General features: G+C 43.6%; 1 protein-coding gene across 2 annotated transcripts in view; it reads left to right on the forward strand.

Moving 5' to 3' along the window:
• CALCOCO1 (calcium binding and coiled-coil domain 1) overlaps nucleotides 1–13,186 on the forward strand; it is a 40,644-nt gene extending 27,458 nt beyond the window's left edge. For both annotated transcript variants that reach the window (XM_014069914.2, XM_014069912.2), the window contains 6 exons: nucleotides 1,212–1,337; nucleotides 3,393–3,488; nucleotides 3,624–3,735; nucleotides 6,117–6,328; nucleotides 7,417–7,523; nucleotides 8,889–13,186. In XM_014069914.2, the coding sequence (XP_013925389.2) occupies nucleotides 1,212–1,337; nucleotides 3,393–3,488; nucleotides 3,624–3,735; nucleotides 6,117–6,328; nucleotides 7,417–7,523; nucleotides 8,889–9,084 (849 nt within the window). In that variant the 3' untranslated portion in view covers nucleotides 9,085–13,186. The remainder of the gene's footprint in view (nucleotides 1–1,211; nucleotides 1,338–3,392; nucleotides 3,489–3,623; nucleotides 3,736–6,116; nucleotides 6,329–7,416; nucleotides 7,524–8,888) is intronic.
• Nucleotides 13,187–15,208: the final 2,022 nt, after the last annotated feature.

A 15,208-nucleotide genomic window follows, 5' to 3' on the forward strand; every position in this document is an offset into this window, starting at 1 on the left:
AGAAAACAAGCAAGCTCAAAGAACACCAAGTACCCCACAGTATTTTAAAGCATTTCAATGCTTCCCCAGATTCCCTTTCTGGGGAATGTTTCTAGCAAGGGATAAACTTTTCCTAGTATACTGCAGTACATTATCTTCTATAAGCTAAATCTAAGTCTTATTGAGAGGGATGCATTAAAGGGTGAAGGCTTCCATCATTTCACATTTTATGTGTAAGGATTTGGTTAGAAATTTGGGACATTTGAATTTGAAGGTGGGTGTTTTGGCTGAAAGTGTTCTGAACTTAAAGCAATCCTATAGAATTGGCCTTCTGAGCTTAAAGTGGGGCTAGTTCCAATTTCCAACACTTCTGGTAAGGTCAAAACAGTTTTGAAACATTCATTGAAGAGTAGCTGTTCCCAACTCCAGTTGGGATGATTTGCCTTGGAAGTTTCAAATTTGAAGGGTTTCACTTAACTATTAAAAGGAATCTCATTTTATGTTTGAATTTTGTACATGTGCCAATTTTTTCCAGTATGATCATACACCAAAATGTTCAGCAATCTAGTTTGCTCTGTGGGATCCCTTTTATCAATAGCGTGGATCTTGTGGAGAGCTATTCTGTCACTATTAACTATGTTGAGTCCTCCTTGGGGTCTTCTTTCATTCCTTCCCCTCTCCCTCACTCCTTCTTCCCTCCCTCTCTCCATTCATTCATTCATTCATTCATTCTTCCTTTCTTGCATTTCCCACACTCTGTTAAGATGGGCAGAATTGCTGGGATAACTAAGTCTATGGACAAATCTACAGATGAATCCTTCCTAACCTAACTGCTCTTTACAGTTGTAAATGTCCTTGAACTAAAACTTTTGCTAGCTCTGTCAACACGGTCATTGCTGAGGAGTTGGTGGGTTTATTTGTTTCTTTATTTATTGAATTTCTATTTATATAGTTGCCCATCTGACTTTCACGTGACTTTGGACAGCATATGCAATTAAAACAAAATTTACAAAGTTTACATAATTTATTAAAAGCGATTAAAACTGTAGTGAGGGCCATTATTGTCATTAAGTAACATCTAGACTTCCTTGGGTTCTCCAACTCTGCATATTTCATGAAGAATCCGACCTTGCCAAGTAGTTTAATAGCTTTCCATAGAGCAGATGGAGGGGGGGGGGGGTTAGTAATCTCATCCTGCACTGACCCTTCCTTTCAAATGTATGTTTTGCTAGGCCGAGAAAGATAAGATCCTGAAGCTGAGTGCTGAGGTTCTCCGTCTTGAAAACAACTTGCAAGAAGAAAGGGCACAGCGCCAGGGGTTGCGTATGGAGCTGGTACAGGAACGGGATGCCAGTCTGGTAAACTATCTCCACTGGGAAAAGGATTCCATCACTCAAGGAGGGAGGGAAAACAGAGACTACTTCCTCTCACAAATAGGAGCCGTTTACAGATTAAGATTGCCAAGATTCCAGGAGGACCTTTAACTCCCTTGCCTGCTGTCTAGATGGGTTGCAAGACCTCTTTATCTTGCAAGGATCACCAGCAGAGAAAGTTTTGAAAAGAACTTTTGGTGCTCTTCCTTCCTTGCAGGATGCATGATTCTTTCTGTGACTTTTGAAATTATTGACTAAAGGCTAACAGAGCCTATCCTTTCATTTCAATTCCTCTTCTTTTTTTTTTATTCCAATTTGCCAATCACTATCCTGTTGTCACTGACCATCCTTAGTCCTCGCATAATTTTTTTTGTCCAGACCTTCAACAGTCCTGGATATCCAATTATTTGGTTAGATGTATCTAGGAAGGGGACGTGGTGGCTCAGTGGCTAAGACCTTGAGCTTGTCAATCAGAAAGGTGGTTCGAATCCCTAGTGCTGCATAACAGAGTGAGCTCCCATTACTTGTCCCAGCTTCTGCCAACCTAGCAGTTCGAAAGCACGTAAAAATGCAAGTAGAAAAATAGGGATCACCTTTGGTGGGAAAGTAACAGCGTTCTGTGTTCTTTCGGCGTTTAGTCATGCCGGCCACATGACCACGGAGACGTCTTCAGACAGTGCTGGATCTTCGGCTTTGAAATGGAGATGAGCACCACCCCCTAGAGTCGGGAATGACTAGCACCTTTATCTACAGAATAAGTCTTCTTAATTTGGGTGCTCTCTAGACTGCAACTCCTTTAGATCTGTCTTGACCATCCTGGCCAGGAGGTCAAAGAATTGTTGTCTCACTGTATCAGGAGACCACCAAGTTAGGAAAGGCTTAAACACAAGGCTCATCAAACATCCCTGTGTGGTTTGATGCTGCTTATTAAAAAGTCATTAAATTCAGCACCACCTGGGCACCTCATGCCTCACTGCTACCCCTTGTTCTAGCGCTGCCTCCTCTCTACTAGCAGCTGATTGGCCCACCAGATATTGCTTTGCTGCCCACAATTATTTGTAATTCATCAGTTTGGCCCTTCCCCCTCTCTGGGTGATGCAGACCTGCTCTAAGAGGTGAGTGCAATGCAGTGGTGGGTTCAGGATCCAACCATACCGGTTGGAACAGGCCCAGCAGTGTCCACATGCGTGCGCACGCATGTGCAGTGCGTGCTTATGTCTTAGGGCCTCCACGACACTCCAGCTGCTCCACGGAGCATTGCGCAGGCACTGTACGTGCCATGCACAAGCACGGAAGCCTTAAAAGATAGGTAAGGAGCTCGGGTGGGTGGGTGGGCTCCGGTACGCTCATACTGGGGCGCTCCATCTACAACCCACCACTGGTGCAATGTGACAATAAATCAAAATAGAAGCCTAAAAGTCCTTTAGGAAATGGAGTTGGTCAGTGGTGAAGGGGAGGCTCTGCCCCATGAATAAAATAGGGATGTTAGAAAATGGACAGAGCTTTCTAAAAGGGAAAGGAGCTGCCTCAAAATCCCAGCATTGGGCATGAGCATTAACTACGGATAGTCCTTGGGTTACGACCACAATTGAGCCCAACATTTATGTGGTTAAGTGAAACACTTGTTAAGTGGGTTTTGCCCCGTTTTACGACTTCTGTTCCCACAGTTGTTAAGTGGATCACTGCATTTGTTCAGTTAGCAACATGGCTGTAAAGTGAATCTGGCTTCCCCATTGACTTTGCTTGTCAGAAGGTCACAAAGGCTGATCACGTGACCCCAGGACACTGCGACCATCATTAAAAATATGAACCAGTTGCCAAGCGTCTGAATTTTGATCACATGACCACGGGGATGCTGCATAAGTATGAAAAACAATCCTAAGCCACTTTTTTCAGTGCCGTTGTAACTTTGAACGGTCATTAAGTGAACTGTTGTAAGTCGAGGAATACCTGTATTTAGTTCCCTAGTGGGCTTCATAACTCTCTCTATATGTTATTCTAAAATTCCGCTTTGGCAAATGTCACTTTTGCCCTCACCAGGTTCAAGTCTCCGAGAGCCGCCGAGAGCTACGGGAACTGCGGGCTGCCCTGCAGGTTAGCCAGAAGGAGAAAGAACAACTGCAGTCCGAAAAACAGGTTGGTGTGGCATCCAAATGGAGAGCTGACCAAAGCCCAAATTTAGTATGAGAAGAAGATACGAAGTGGCGAGAGGAGGAAGGCACTACAGCTCAGAGCTTCATGCTGATGTGTTTGCCCATTGTCTGCCTTCAGGAGTTGCTGGTGTACATACGCTGCCTTGAAGAACGTTTGGACAAAGTAGCAGATGAGAAATGGAGTGAATCGGTTCTGATTGACGAAGAGGAGAGAGCTCTGGATACTCCTGGTTAGTTCACCACCCTCAGTTAGCAGCCCTGCCAATTTTATTTAGTGACCCCGGTCCATGCCATCAGTAACAAAGGCAAAAGGAAATAGACATCAACAGACTTTGTTGAGTTCTCAAACTAGGCTTGTGAATCTAAATTTTCAAGCATCTTTAAACTTATTCAGAGCAGAGCGGTCAGGGGTCTTGATGGAGTTTACCTTGAGGTTGAAGCTGCTTCTCCAGAATTTTGCTTAGCTAAATCTTTTCTTCCCATATTTAATCTGAAATGGGCAATATAGGATTGGTGGATTTTAATTCCTATGAATCCGTGGCTGACTGTGAGGAATGATGGGAGCTGCAGTGCAGCAATATCTGAGTACTAAATGTTTACTACCCTGGTTGGTAGGGCAACAACTGAGAAAATTTGTCCCTCTTGGTGCACTTTGTAATTCTTTCATTCTTTTCTCACTCTATGGGAACTCTATGGAGTACTCCATAATGAAGCTGTAAAGTCATACTTTAGATTTTGTCAGATATTTCTTCTGGGTAGATGGAACATCCTTTCCTAGGAACGTTCAAAAGGAGAGCCTTTTGCTTCCCTTTCCCAAATCCATGCCAAGTACATTAGGAAATATTTACTGTCCTTTTTTTTCTTATTCCTTATGTTTCTTACCTTCAAGTTGTTCTGACATAGGCTTCCCAAGAGCATGAAGCGAACTCCTGCTTTTGACAAAAAACCCTTTTATTGATTTACTGTGAACTCTGCTCATTCACATCCAGCAAAGTCTTTCAAGGGAGAATTTACAGTCACAGACCTTATTTGGCTTGGACAGCTGACAGGCCGATATCTGCCAAACTTGGCAAGGAGTCTTGGAGAGTCACGAACCAATGAAGCAAACTAATTATCTCCTGCAAACTCCACTCCCCTTTTGCTCCTCTTTTATTTCCTCTGGGAGGGGCCATTCATCGTCCACCTGTGGTCTTATTCCCAAGTCAACCTCTGTTCCCTTCATCTTGTAACTCTGTGCATGTGCACACTGCAAAAGGCTCCAGCTGTTCATCTGCCTCACTGATGTTTGACTCTGAAGGCAGCTGATAATTGGCATACAGCTCTGGCCCCCTCTCTGCCTCCGACACAGAGCCCTTATCAGAGCCTTACCCAGACTCCAGAACTGGCCCATGTTCCTCCCCAATCTCCTCACTGTTCGAATCTGCTGCCAGCTCTGCTGGCTGCTGGCGGGCCAACAACACAAGTCAGCATTGATTCCTGAGGACTGCCCAGCCAAGTCCCTGCAAGTTTTTTGGCAAGGTTTTTCAGAAATGGTTTGTCCTTATCTCCTTCCTAGGACTGAGAAAGAAGACTGGCCCAAGGACACCTAGCTTCCATGTCTACGGCAGGACTAGAACTCATGATTTCCCGGTTTCTAGCCTAATATTCTAACCACTACAGCAGGCTAGTTCACTATCTACTTATCCGAAATCAATTCAATTCTGTTGACAAGAAGATAGGAGGGAGAAGGCAACCAAAGCAGGAAATGTCGGATAAATTCCTGGGATCAGGACAGGTTCAGATGTGAAGAAGTAGAGGAAGGGGAGAGTGGCGATGAAACAAAAAGGCCAATATGCAGGGCCCAGCAACAACAGTGTGAAAGGCCCTTATTTTTCAACTTTTAGAGGGCTCCATCCTCCTTGTGTCAGTGTTCCGAATAACGCATCTGCCAAAAGCAAAACTCCGAGACAGGTAGATTCCTCAAATAACATGTTTATTGGATACATCATATCGGCACAGCTAGTAAAAACCAACTCTAAAAGTTCCCATGGTTTTTAGTCTTCTTAAAAGAACAAATGTTTCCTTCCCCAGATGTCACCGGTCACATTGTCCAATTAAAGTAACTGGCAGGCTGCTTGGTCACTTTTCTCCTTATTCAACTTCCACCTGTTGGGATGACCTTGGTTCCCACCAGAAAACTTTTTGTTTTGACTGCTAACCACTCTATCTACTTCCCCCTCCCTTTCCCCCTTCAGAGATTGTAAGCAACTATGAGGCAGCAAAAGATGGCTTCAGCCAGGTTTGCTTCAGAGTTGACATCTTGTTCTTCAGAGCACCTTGCTTTTATGTTCCTTTTTGAGAACAGGAATTGAAAGAACCCTACCCTGCAACTCTGGATTAGCAAAACAAGCATGTGCTTGGGCACCAATGGATGGGAGGGCAGATTTACATCCTGGACAGTCAGTCAGTTTCAGGTTCAAACCCTACTCAGAGGCTAACTAGAGCAAACTGAGCAATGTTTATTTTCTGCAAGGTCAGCCTCTACTGGGAGCATCATTGCTTTCTGGGAGAGATTTGTTTTTACACACACACACACACCTCTAATGTCATCATCTTCATTTTCATCTTCCAGGCTCCCTGGACTCCCTGTCTGATTCTGAGGACGAATGCCCTGAGGACATGCGCCTGCCCGCCCAGCTCACTTCTTACCGTCTGTGTGACACCCGGGCAGTGACCACCACGCCTCCCTGTGCCCATGGGTTATCTCACACAGTGGTCATCAGCCAGCCTGCTCCTATTGCTAGTCAGATCAAACAGCTGCCCGAGGATTCCAGTTCTGACTCGGTAAGCCCCTGAAAAGCAAGGAAGGACCCCGCCCAGATATACTGTCCAAGGCGAAGGGCGAAAGAGTTGCTTTGGGGGTCCAGGCAAAGAGATGATCTAGCCCAGGGATAGGGAAGCTGTTTTGAGGTTTTGAAAGTATACTGTGAGTACCTGAGTGCCATGGAATCCTTGGAGGAAGCCTGGCACTTTCACGAAATGTTTATGGTTGGAGCATAAATCACTAGGAAGACGACGTGTTAAAAATGCTGCCCATCAACCCACTGGCCTCTCCTAAAGGATGCTTTCTATCACACTGGCTTAGTTTATTATCTTTTGGGGCAGGCGGGCAGACTACAGGGACTCATTATTTTTATATGTCAGATCCAGGGGCATTATGGGTTTCTGTGTTTGTGTGTGTGTGTGTGAGAGAGAGAGCCTCGGTGGAGCAGTGGTTAGAGTGCAGTACTGCAGGCTACTTCTGCTGACTGCCAGCTGTCTGCAATTTGGCAGTTCAAATCCTACCAGGGCCAGGCTCAAGGTTGACTCGGCCTTCCATCCTTCCAAAGTGGGTAAAATGAGGACCCAGATTGTTGGGGGTAATATTGCTGACTCTGTAAACCGCTTAGAGCGGGCAGTAAAGCACTGTGAAGCGGTATATAAGTGCTACTGCTATACACGCATGGACATCTGCACTAAAGGTTGATGTGCTTACTTTCCTTGATACCAGCTTCCAATTTTGTGAATTCAGAGAAACAATATCCAGAAGAGGCAAGAAATGTGATTAGCACCAAGAGAAGTGCCTATTGGCCTAGATCTGTACCCATCTTCCGATGGCGTTTAGCTTGATTAGCTACAACTCTCCAGAATTTTAGGCAAGGACTCTTTCTTTCATCTGCTTCCCATAATTCTTTTAGCTGGAGAGATTGAACCTAGATCTTTTCTGTTCAAATCAGATGTCCTGAAAGGAGGATTCTCTATGCAGGCATATATTGTAGATAACTTGAGGCATAGGAGTTGTGGTGCCCTCCAGCATAGGAAGAACAGGCCAGTTGTCGTGAGCATGAGCCAAAGTCAAACATACTGAAAACATGCCTCTTTTCTAATTGTAGGAAGCTGAAGATGAGAAGGCAGTTCTGATGGCAGCTGCTCAGAGTGGGGGCGAAGAAACCAATCTACTCCTTCCAGAACTGGGTAATGGCTTCTGTGAAGTGGCCAGGTAAGGGGAAGTTATTCCATCTATACTGCATTTTCTCTTCAACCCTGTCCTCTCTCAGATATATTGGACTATACCTGTAATCTAGAAGTGATATTCAGCAGGTTCTAACCAGTTCTGGAGAACCAGTAATGGGAATTTTGAGTAATTCAGAGAACCGGTAAATACCACCTCTGACTGCCCCTGCTCCCATCTATTCTCTGTCTCCTGAGTCCCAGCTGATCGGGAGTGAATGAGGATTTTACAGTATCCTTCCCCTGCCACACCCACCAAGCCTTGCCCACCAACCCACACCCACAGAACCGGTAGTAAAAAAATGAATCCCACCACTGCTGTAATCACTCCTGGCACCCAGCTTCTGGGCAAGTGCCAGATTAGGGAATATGCTGAAGAATAAAATGAAAATACAGAAACTGCAATTATCTCTGTAAGAATCTCCGCTTTCTTCATGGGTGAGGTGGGGGGAAAGTGTTATCAGCAACATCTGAATATTTTCTAGATGGTACCTGTCAAAAGCTCAGAACCCAGGGACCTGGCCAAATTAGGGTTCCAGTAATTCGGTAATCTGCAGTCCTCCCTAGCCACTTCATAAAAATTGCAAAGCCAGATAGGTCATGGTTTGAAAAGAAGAGAGAAAGAAAATGCTGATTATGCAAAATAAGAAATGCTTGCAAATGTACCCAGTTTAATTAGGGTTTCATCTTCCAGCCACCCAAAGTGCCAGTCCGGATTGTCTAACAGCCAAACTCTATATATAATGACACAAAGAATATACACCGCCTTAGCTGTGGAAATGTGAGATCAAGGTTTCCTAGATTTTTTCAGAATAAAAAGCTGACTCTTTGGTATGTACCATATTTTTTGAACTATAAGATGCAACGGAGTATAAGACACATCAAGATTTTGAAAAGGTAATTTTTTTAAAAGGTTTTTGACCTCCCCAGTCCCCAAGAGCACTCTGCAGGCCTCCCAAACCCTCTGTACCCCCCTTTTTTGTGAAAGGATTTGCAGAGGGTTTGGGAGGCCTGTAGAGTGCTCCTGTTTAGCTTAAGGGGCCTGTGTGTCTGGAGGATGAAACCTTTCCCCTGCCTTCATTTGTGATGAACGTATCTTGGCCTACACTGGGGGTCAACTCTCGCTGACCTTAATTCTGTGACTCTAGGCATTTTGGACCTTGACTGCCTGAGCAATTATTCTCTCTGCTCTGGTTTTGCACAGTGATTCCTATGGGAGAACATTCAGCACCATTTCAGAAGATCAATTTATTAAATTTCAATTTTTGAACGCTTTTTAAAAAATGCTCTCTCTCTCCCTCCCTCCCTCTCCCTCCCCCCCTCTCTCTTCCCCATGCTTTTCCTCCGTGCTTAGCGGGCTGACAGGGCGGCAGATGTCAGAACCATCCGGAATGGGCGCATCTCCCTTGGACCTGCCCTCTCCAGGCTTTTGGAAGGAGTGTCCCATCTGCCACGAGCGCTTCCCACCCGAGAGTGACAAGGAAACCGTTGACACGCATGTGGACGGGCACTTCTTTTTCAGCACCCACGACCCCTTCACTTTTGAATAAGCTTCTTGTCTCCATCACCACCACCATCATGCCCCCTTGTTCCCCCCCCCTCTGTCATTTCAGTAGGATTCAGGCTGGTTCCTTCCCTCTCTTCTTGCTTCCATGGGGAGTTTCTTATTATCCTAGCACAATTCTGTCGTTGGTTCATTGACGGCTGTAAAAAAACTGTTGTCTTCCATGGACCTTTTCCAAGGTAGAACAGTCAGAGCCACTTTGCATCAGGAGTTGTATCCTCAGGGATGGGGACTAGGTGATATTAAACAGTAGTGGGGTGGGCTGTGTATTGCCACAGAGCGGTAGTTGTCCAGGCATTTTGTATGATCTTTTACAGATATCCACAATGACTTTGCCTTCTTGTTTGCCTGACAATGTACCGGTGCTGCAAAATTCTTGAAAATGCATGTATCCACAAAACGTATCAAATATGTGTAGGTCCTCCCTGCGCATCTGCCCAGAAGCTTTATGGTCCCTATGCAAGGAAATCCGCTGTTTTCACACTGTCCAGTGACGATCAGATCTCCTCACTATGGAAGGTAATGATAATCTGACCTTTGCCCTGAAAGGACTCTGTAGGTTTTATAGAAGTTCAGGAGCAATTGCAAGGGAGATATGATCATAGCGCTTAGCACATAGGCTTATTTACACATGCACACACACGCACGCACGCACACAAAATAGTGCTTTACAGCTATACAGCACTCTCTTGGGCTGTTTACAATGTTGGCCTATGGTCCTCAACCACCTGGGTCCTCATTTTATTGACCTTGGAAGGAGGGAAGGCTGATTGAACTCCCTCAGGATTAAACTCCAGGCTGTGGGCAGAGTTTGCCTGCAATACTGCCCTCTAACCACTGGACCACCGGGTTTGTTCAATAACAAGCAAATGGAGACAGAAAAAGAAGAGGTTTCAGTTTCCTGATCCGTAGCAGCTGAATTGAGATGAATGGGAAAGGAAAGTCTTGAAAAGTTGTGTAGGTATTGAGGCTCCAGTCACCCATGCAGCACCATATTTGGTTTTCCTATTATAAGGACTGCTGATCCCTGGCCTCCAGGCTTAATAAGATTACTTGTGGCTGATTTCAGCTGGAATCCAGCCATACCTGGGCACAAATTCTGTACCCCTGGAATTAACCAAAAGTCAGTATTTGGGAAGTTCTCAAATTAAGGATATAAATTCCTTGGTTATAAATAGTTGGGTGAATTTATATCTACAAAACAAGTGTTGGGGGGGGAGGAAGAGTCGGGGGGGCAAAAATGTCCATGTTTAGAGGGTACTTCCCTCTCTTTTCAGTGTTAAATGCAGGACAGCAGAAGAAAGCTTGGCCCACCCATAGTTTAACTCATCAGTATGTAAAAAGAAAGAAAACAAATGAAATGCAAATGAACAGATTGTCTATTGGTTTAGCTACTGGTAACTCTTCCAACAAAACCTCAAAAGGATTTTATTGCTTATATTTATATATTATATGGCAATGTATGTGGGCTTTTTAAAATAAAAGCTAAAGCAACCAGACTCGCAGACATGTAAATTAGAATAAAATAGTGAAGAGATACCATAAAATCTTTTTCTGCATGTCTCATCACCACGAGGGAACAAAATTATACAAATTCACAGGCAAGGTTGTTTTTCTCCCTTAAACATGATCAATAACTTTCCTAAATGTGGCTGTTACCTTTACATAAATGATGAAAGGCAAGTTTATTCTGTTGTAATTCCCATTCTCAAATATTCAACAATATTATTTAAAGTGGAGAAGGAGAGACATTACAGTAATGTACAGTAACTGCCATTTCTTTCAGGGAATGGAAAGTGGTGAGGAAGGATATACCTAAGCGATATCTTTAAATTAGAAATTAATTGAAGTGGTCTTAATCAAGTTAACTTTCTTTACCTCCCACCAGAACAGCAATTGATGCATTTTCCTTCCAAAAGGAACCAAAATGAATAAAGAGCAGAGCAAATAGCATTGGCTATCGCATGAGAACTTTGCAACATGTAATTGATCAGATAATTCACTCTTAAGAATTAGCAACAAGAATAGCATTTTGCCACAGTGTTAGTGCTATTAGTATTAAGCAGAAATACATATATTTTTGAGCTAGGGACAATGCATCTGCAGAAAACATTGAAGCATGCTTATCTCGATGCTTTTGATCATAGCTGTGCATAAATGTACTTTGGCTCCAGATTTACATTTTCTCACCACAGAATAAATTAGGCCCATTATGCAAGTCAGCTCATACTAAAATAAATTATGCTTCCAGAATAAAAGATAGCAAATGTATCTGTTTCAGAAGAAAAACCAAATTAAATTACTATAAGATATAGAGTCCCATGTTAGCTTAATTACTTAATTTATATTTAGCACAAATATCTATGATACATTATATTAGCACAAATATATACAAGAGATTTATATTAGCACAAATTTCATGATAAATAATGCAAACCCAATGTAGCAAAGAATGTCAATAGCAGAAAAAGGCAGAAACTGGAATTAAATGATGTGAAGAGAAGGGATGTTCTACAAATAGCCAAAGATCAAGTTATGAAGAGTGCCAACACCAACTGCATGGTATGCAGAACCTCATGGATTAGAGAGTTAAAGCAACCTTGCCAGTCCTATTCAGATTCTTTTGCCTTAAAAGTCTAGAAATATAGGGATTATTTCTTGTGTGTGCATTGTATCTGCAGTTCTGAACTGTTGGGTATGTGTAGTTACTCCCTGACACATGATTTATAATTCAAGGCTCTTTCCCCCTTCAGATCGTAGCCTTTGGTGCAAACCTCAGGTGAGGTGCTGGGGATGCATCCGTATGCAATGCTAGCTCTGACTGGTAGGCATCTAGAGGCCCACCCATAAGTATCTTTCTTCCAGCAAGGATTCCATCTCTTGGATAACACGTGAAGCTAAACCCCCTGATTATGGAGGTGTAATCTGAGGCTTTAGCGATGGAGTTCACCATTTAAAACTGCAAGTGAGGGAACCTATGTTCACATGTTCCGACATGAACATATCTCCCTCTGTGCAAAATAATAATAATAATAATGGCAACTCGCAGCGTGACAGTGGAAAAGGTTCTAGGATAATGCATCTAATACATTGATGCAAAGAGAGTTTGGAGGAGCACTGGAACCTGAGACATGGCATGGGTAATTTGATCTGGTTCTTTGTAGAAGAAGCTGTCAATCATGATGGGGCTGCATGAGTAAATGAGATCCAAGACATCCGAGAAGAGACAAGTGCAAGGGGGCGAATGTGAAGATGGTTCTCAACCAGCCACAGTTCCTTAAGTAGACTTGGGTTTTGTTTTGTTTTTTTGTCTTCACCTCTTAAGTTGCTCTTTCCCAATGCTGTGCTGAATCTATTGCTTCATTCTCAACTTGCTGCCTTGTGACTACTGATGCATGTGTCTCCTTTTTGTGAGATTGCGCCTTTGGCTTTAGTTACCTCTCCTTTGACATCATAGCCCTTGTATATATCCCCTTTCCCACGCTTGCTGAATTTTGCATTTGCTTCCTTCTAATTGTGAGGCGGGATGGGTGGGTTGCAGTTTCTCCTTGCTTCTGCCTTTTGACCTCTCATTTGAGTCACAAGAGAGGAATGTAAGATCCAGGTCCTGCTGTGAAGGAGAGAGACAGTACCTCTCTAGGGACTTGTGCCTTTTGAAGATATAATGCTACAAAATGCCTCTTCATGCCTGAACAGCTATCAGACCCAGGATGGGAGTCAGAATGACCACTAGATGGTAGCAAAGAGTTAGAGGGTTTTTTGTATCTTTGCTGCCATCTATCAGACAACTAAACACTTACAGCACAGGTTTGATAGCTATACATTCACATTTTTTTGGAAATCTTTTCCATTGATACCTGCATTTGTAGCTTTGTGTTCTCCTCATCTGTTTTTTTTCCTTTCCCTAAACAGTTGAGGGTTTTCCCCACCACTAAATATAATAGCCGCTCAGAGCAATAATCACCCTTTTACCCAGCCTTGACCTTTCCCCAAGTCTATGTATAGGGTGTATATATACATGTATATATTTATATTTATATTTATATGACATGTTGCAGCTATTCTAATAAAATGCGGTCTTTCTGCAACTCACTGGTTTTTGTTTTTTATTTGAGCAAATTATGATTTGGAAAATGTGATATTTTTTTTTCTGTTTGAGGGTCCTGCTGCACGTTGCTGATGGCAAGTGGGGCTGAAGGAAGCTGGACTCCAGCTGGACTGGAAGGGAGAAAAGGGGAGGGGTGAGCATTTTTTTCTTTTTGGCATTCCTTTTCCTTCTCATGTAGCCAGATTTTGGTTCAAGCGAAGGCTGCTTGGAATTTGAACCTAACGAACAAGCTTGTCCTACTCATGCTGGCAGAAAGGGCCTACTTCGGATCCAGTTGTTCAAAAGAACTCCGACTATCAGAATCCAGAAGAAGAGCCTTCTCTGCTGTATCACCTGCCCTTAGGAACATCTCACCTTTTAATCTGCCCCCATCCTTCTATCCTTCCGCAAGAGCCTAAAGACTTGGCTTTGCTGGTTGTCCTGGGGACCAAATGGGGGAGTTCCACCCAGGAAATGGCTGCTGGATTGATGGCAGGCTTCACTTCTCCTGAACACACGTTGCTCTCCACCCATCCATCCCTTTGGTTATCATATTGATGTATTCTCGTTGCATTCTATTTCATTGTTTATTTTATCACTTGTTATTTTACTTCTGTTTACACTCATTTCTTTCTTTTTACTGTTCTAAGCCACCTAAAATAGCCCCACGGAGAGATAGGCGGCAAGTAAATTAAGCAAACAAATAAAATTATTCCATATTACTCATTCTGGCAGATTGCCCACTTCAATGTTTCTCAACCATGACCATTTCTAGCAGTGGTGGGATTCAAAACTTTTTACTATTGGTTCTGTGGGCATGGCTTGGTGGGCGTGGCAGGGGAAGGATACTGGAAAATCTCCATTCCCTCCTGATCAGCTGGGACTCGGGAGGCAGAGAATAGATGGGGGCCAGTCAGAGGTGGTATTTACCAGTTCACCGAATTTCTCAAAATTTCCACTACCGGTTCTCCAGAACTGGTCAGAACATGCTGAATACCACCTCTGATTTCTAGATATGTGGACTTGAAATCTGTGCCTTGTCCTACAATTCAAGATAGGTCAAGAGGATAGGGTAGATCAATCCCTGGGGAAGCCTGTGTTTCCCTCAGTCAGTGTGTTTCTGCATGCGGCAAAAACAGTTAGAAAGCATAGATGAGAATGGCAGCCAACGGGCCTCAATAGTAAGTGAGGGAAATCCTACTTCTCAGCAAGTCGCTTCCCATGCAGAAGGAGGCAAAGAATCAGGGAATGTCCTGCAGGGAATCTAGTACATCCAGAATCATCTCCATCATCCTCATCCTTGGCGGCAGCAGAAATAAAATTCTTGTTAGTAAATCATAGCATTCTGTTCAGTATTTATTTGCTCTTTCAACTGTGCAGTTCATATCTATGCAGTATCAGTGCATTCTACCATCTCTGCTCCCTGGTATTTTGAGAAGCCCTTAGCAGTGTTTCTGGCCTAGTCCAGAAAAACAGCTTCAGCCATGCCTGTTAATTCCCACCAGTAAGTCCCAGTTTGCTGTAACCCCTCACCATAGCCAAATCCCAGCTGGGGAAACCAGCATGCCTGGGAAGGAGGGAACAGCTTTTCCTGTTCCAGCACTGGAGCAGATAACGACAAAATCAATTTTTATCACCCTTGGCTTTTATGGACCCTTTAAAATATAACAGCAAATCATTGAGGAATTCATTATCCCTCCGCCCTTTCTTTCCCAATGTGTGTCTGTCTCGGGTGTCTGTGTGTGTAATTTTATTTAATTAGAAATGTAAAATACAAAAGACCCACAGGCAGGTGAAGATGGACAGGCAGAGTGGGGCTGAGTGATGGCCCAACAAGGCCAGATTTATGGCTATACGGATGGAAGCTCTGCCCTTGTATAGCCAATAGTAATGGAGTGTTGCAATCCAAGTCTTAAGCGCAATGGGTGACCTGGGATCTATAGATCATTAATACAACCTGACTCATGGCTGCTGCAATTATTCGGGGTGAATAAGATGGAAACTGAGCTGGGCAGGAGGGGAA

The sequence above is a fragment of the Thamnophis sirtalis genome, unplaced genomic scaffold (assembly GCF_051295495.1).
Source record: "Thamnophis sirtalis isolate CommonGarterSnake01/CBP01778 unplaced genomic scaffold, rThaSir2_p1.2 scaffold_3, whole genome shotgun sequence".
Lineage (NCBI taxonomy): Eukaryota > Metazoa > Chordata > Lepidosauria > Squamata > Natricidae > Thamnophis > Thamnophis sirtalis.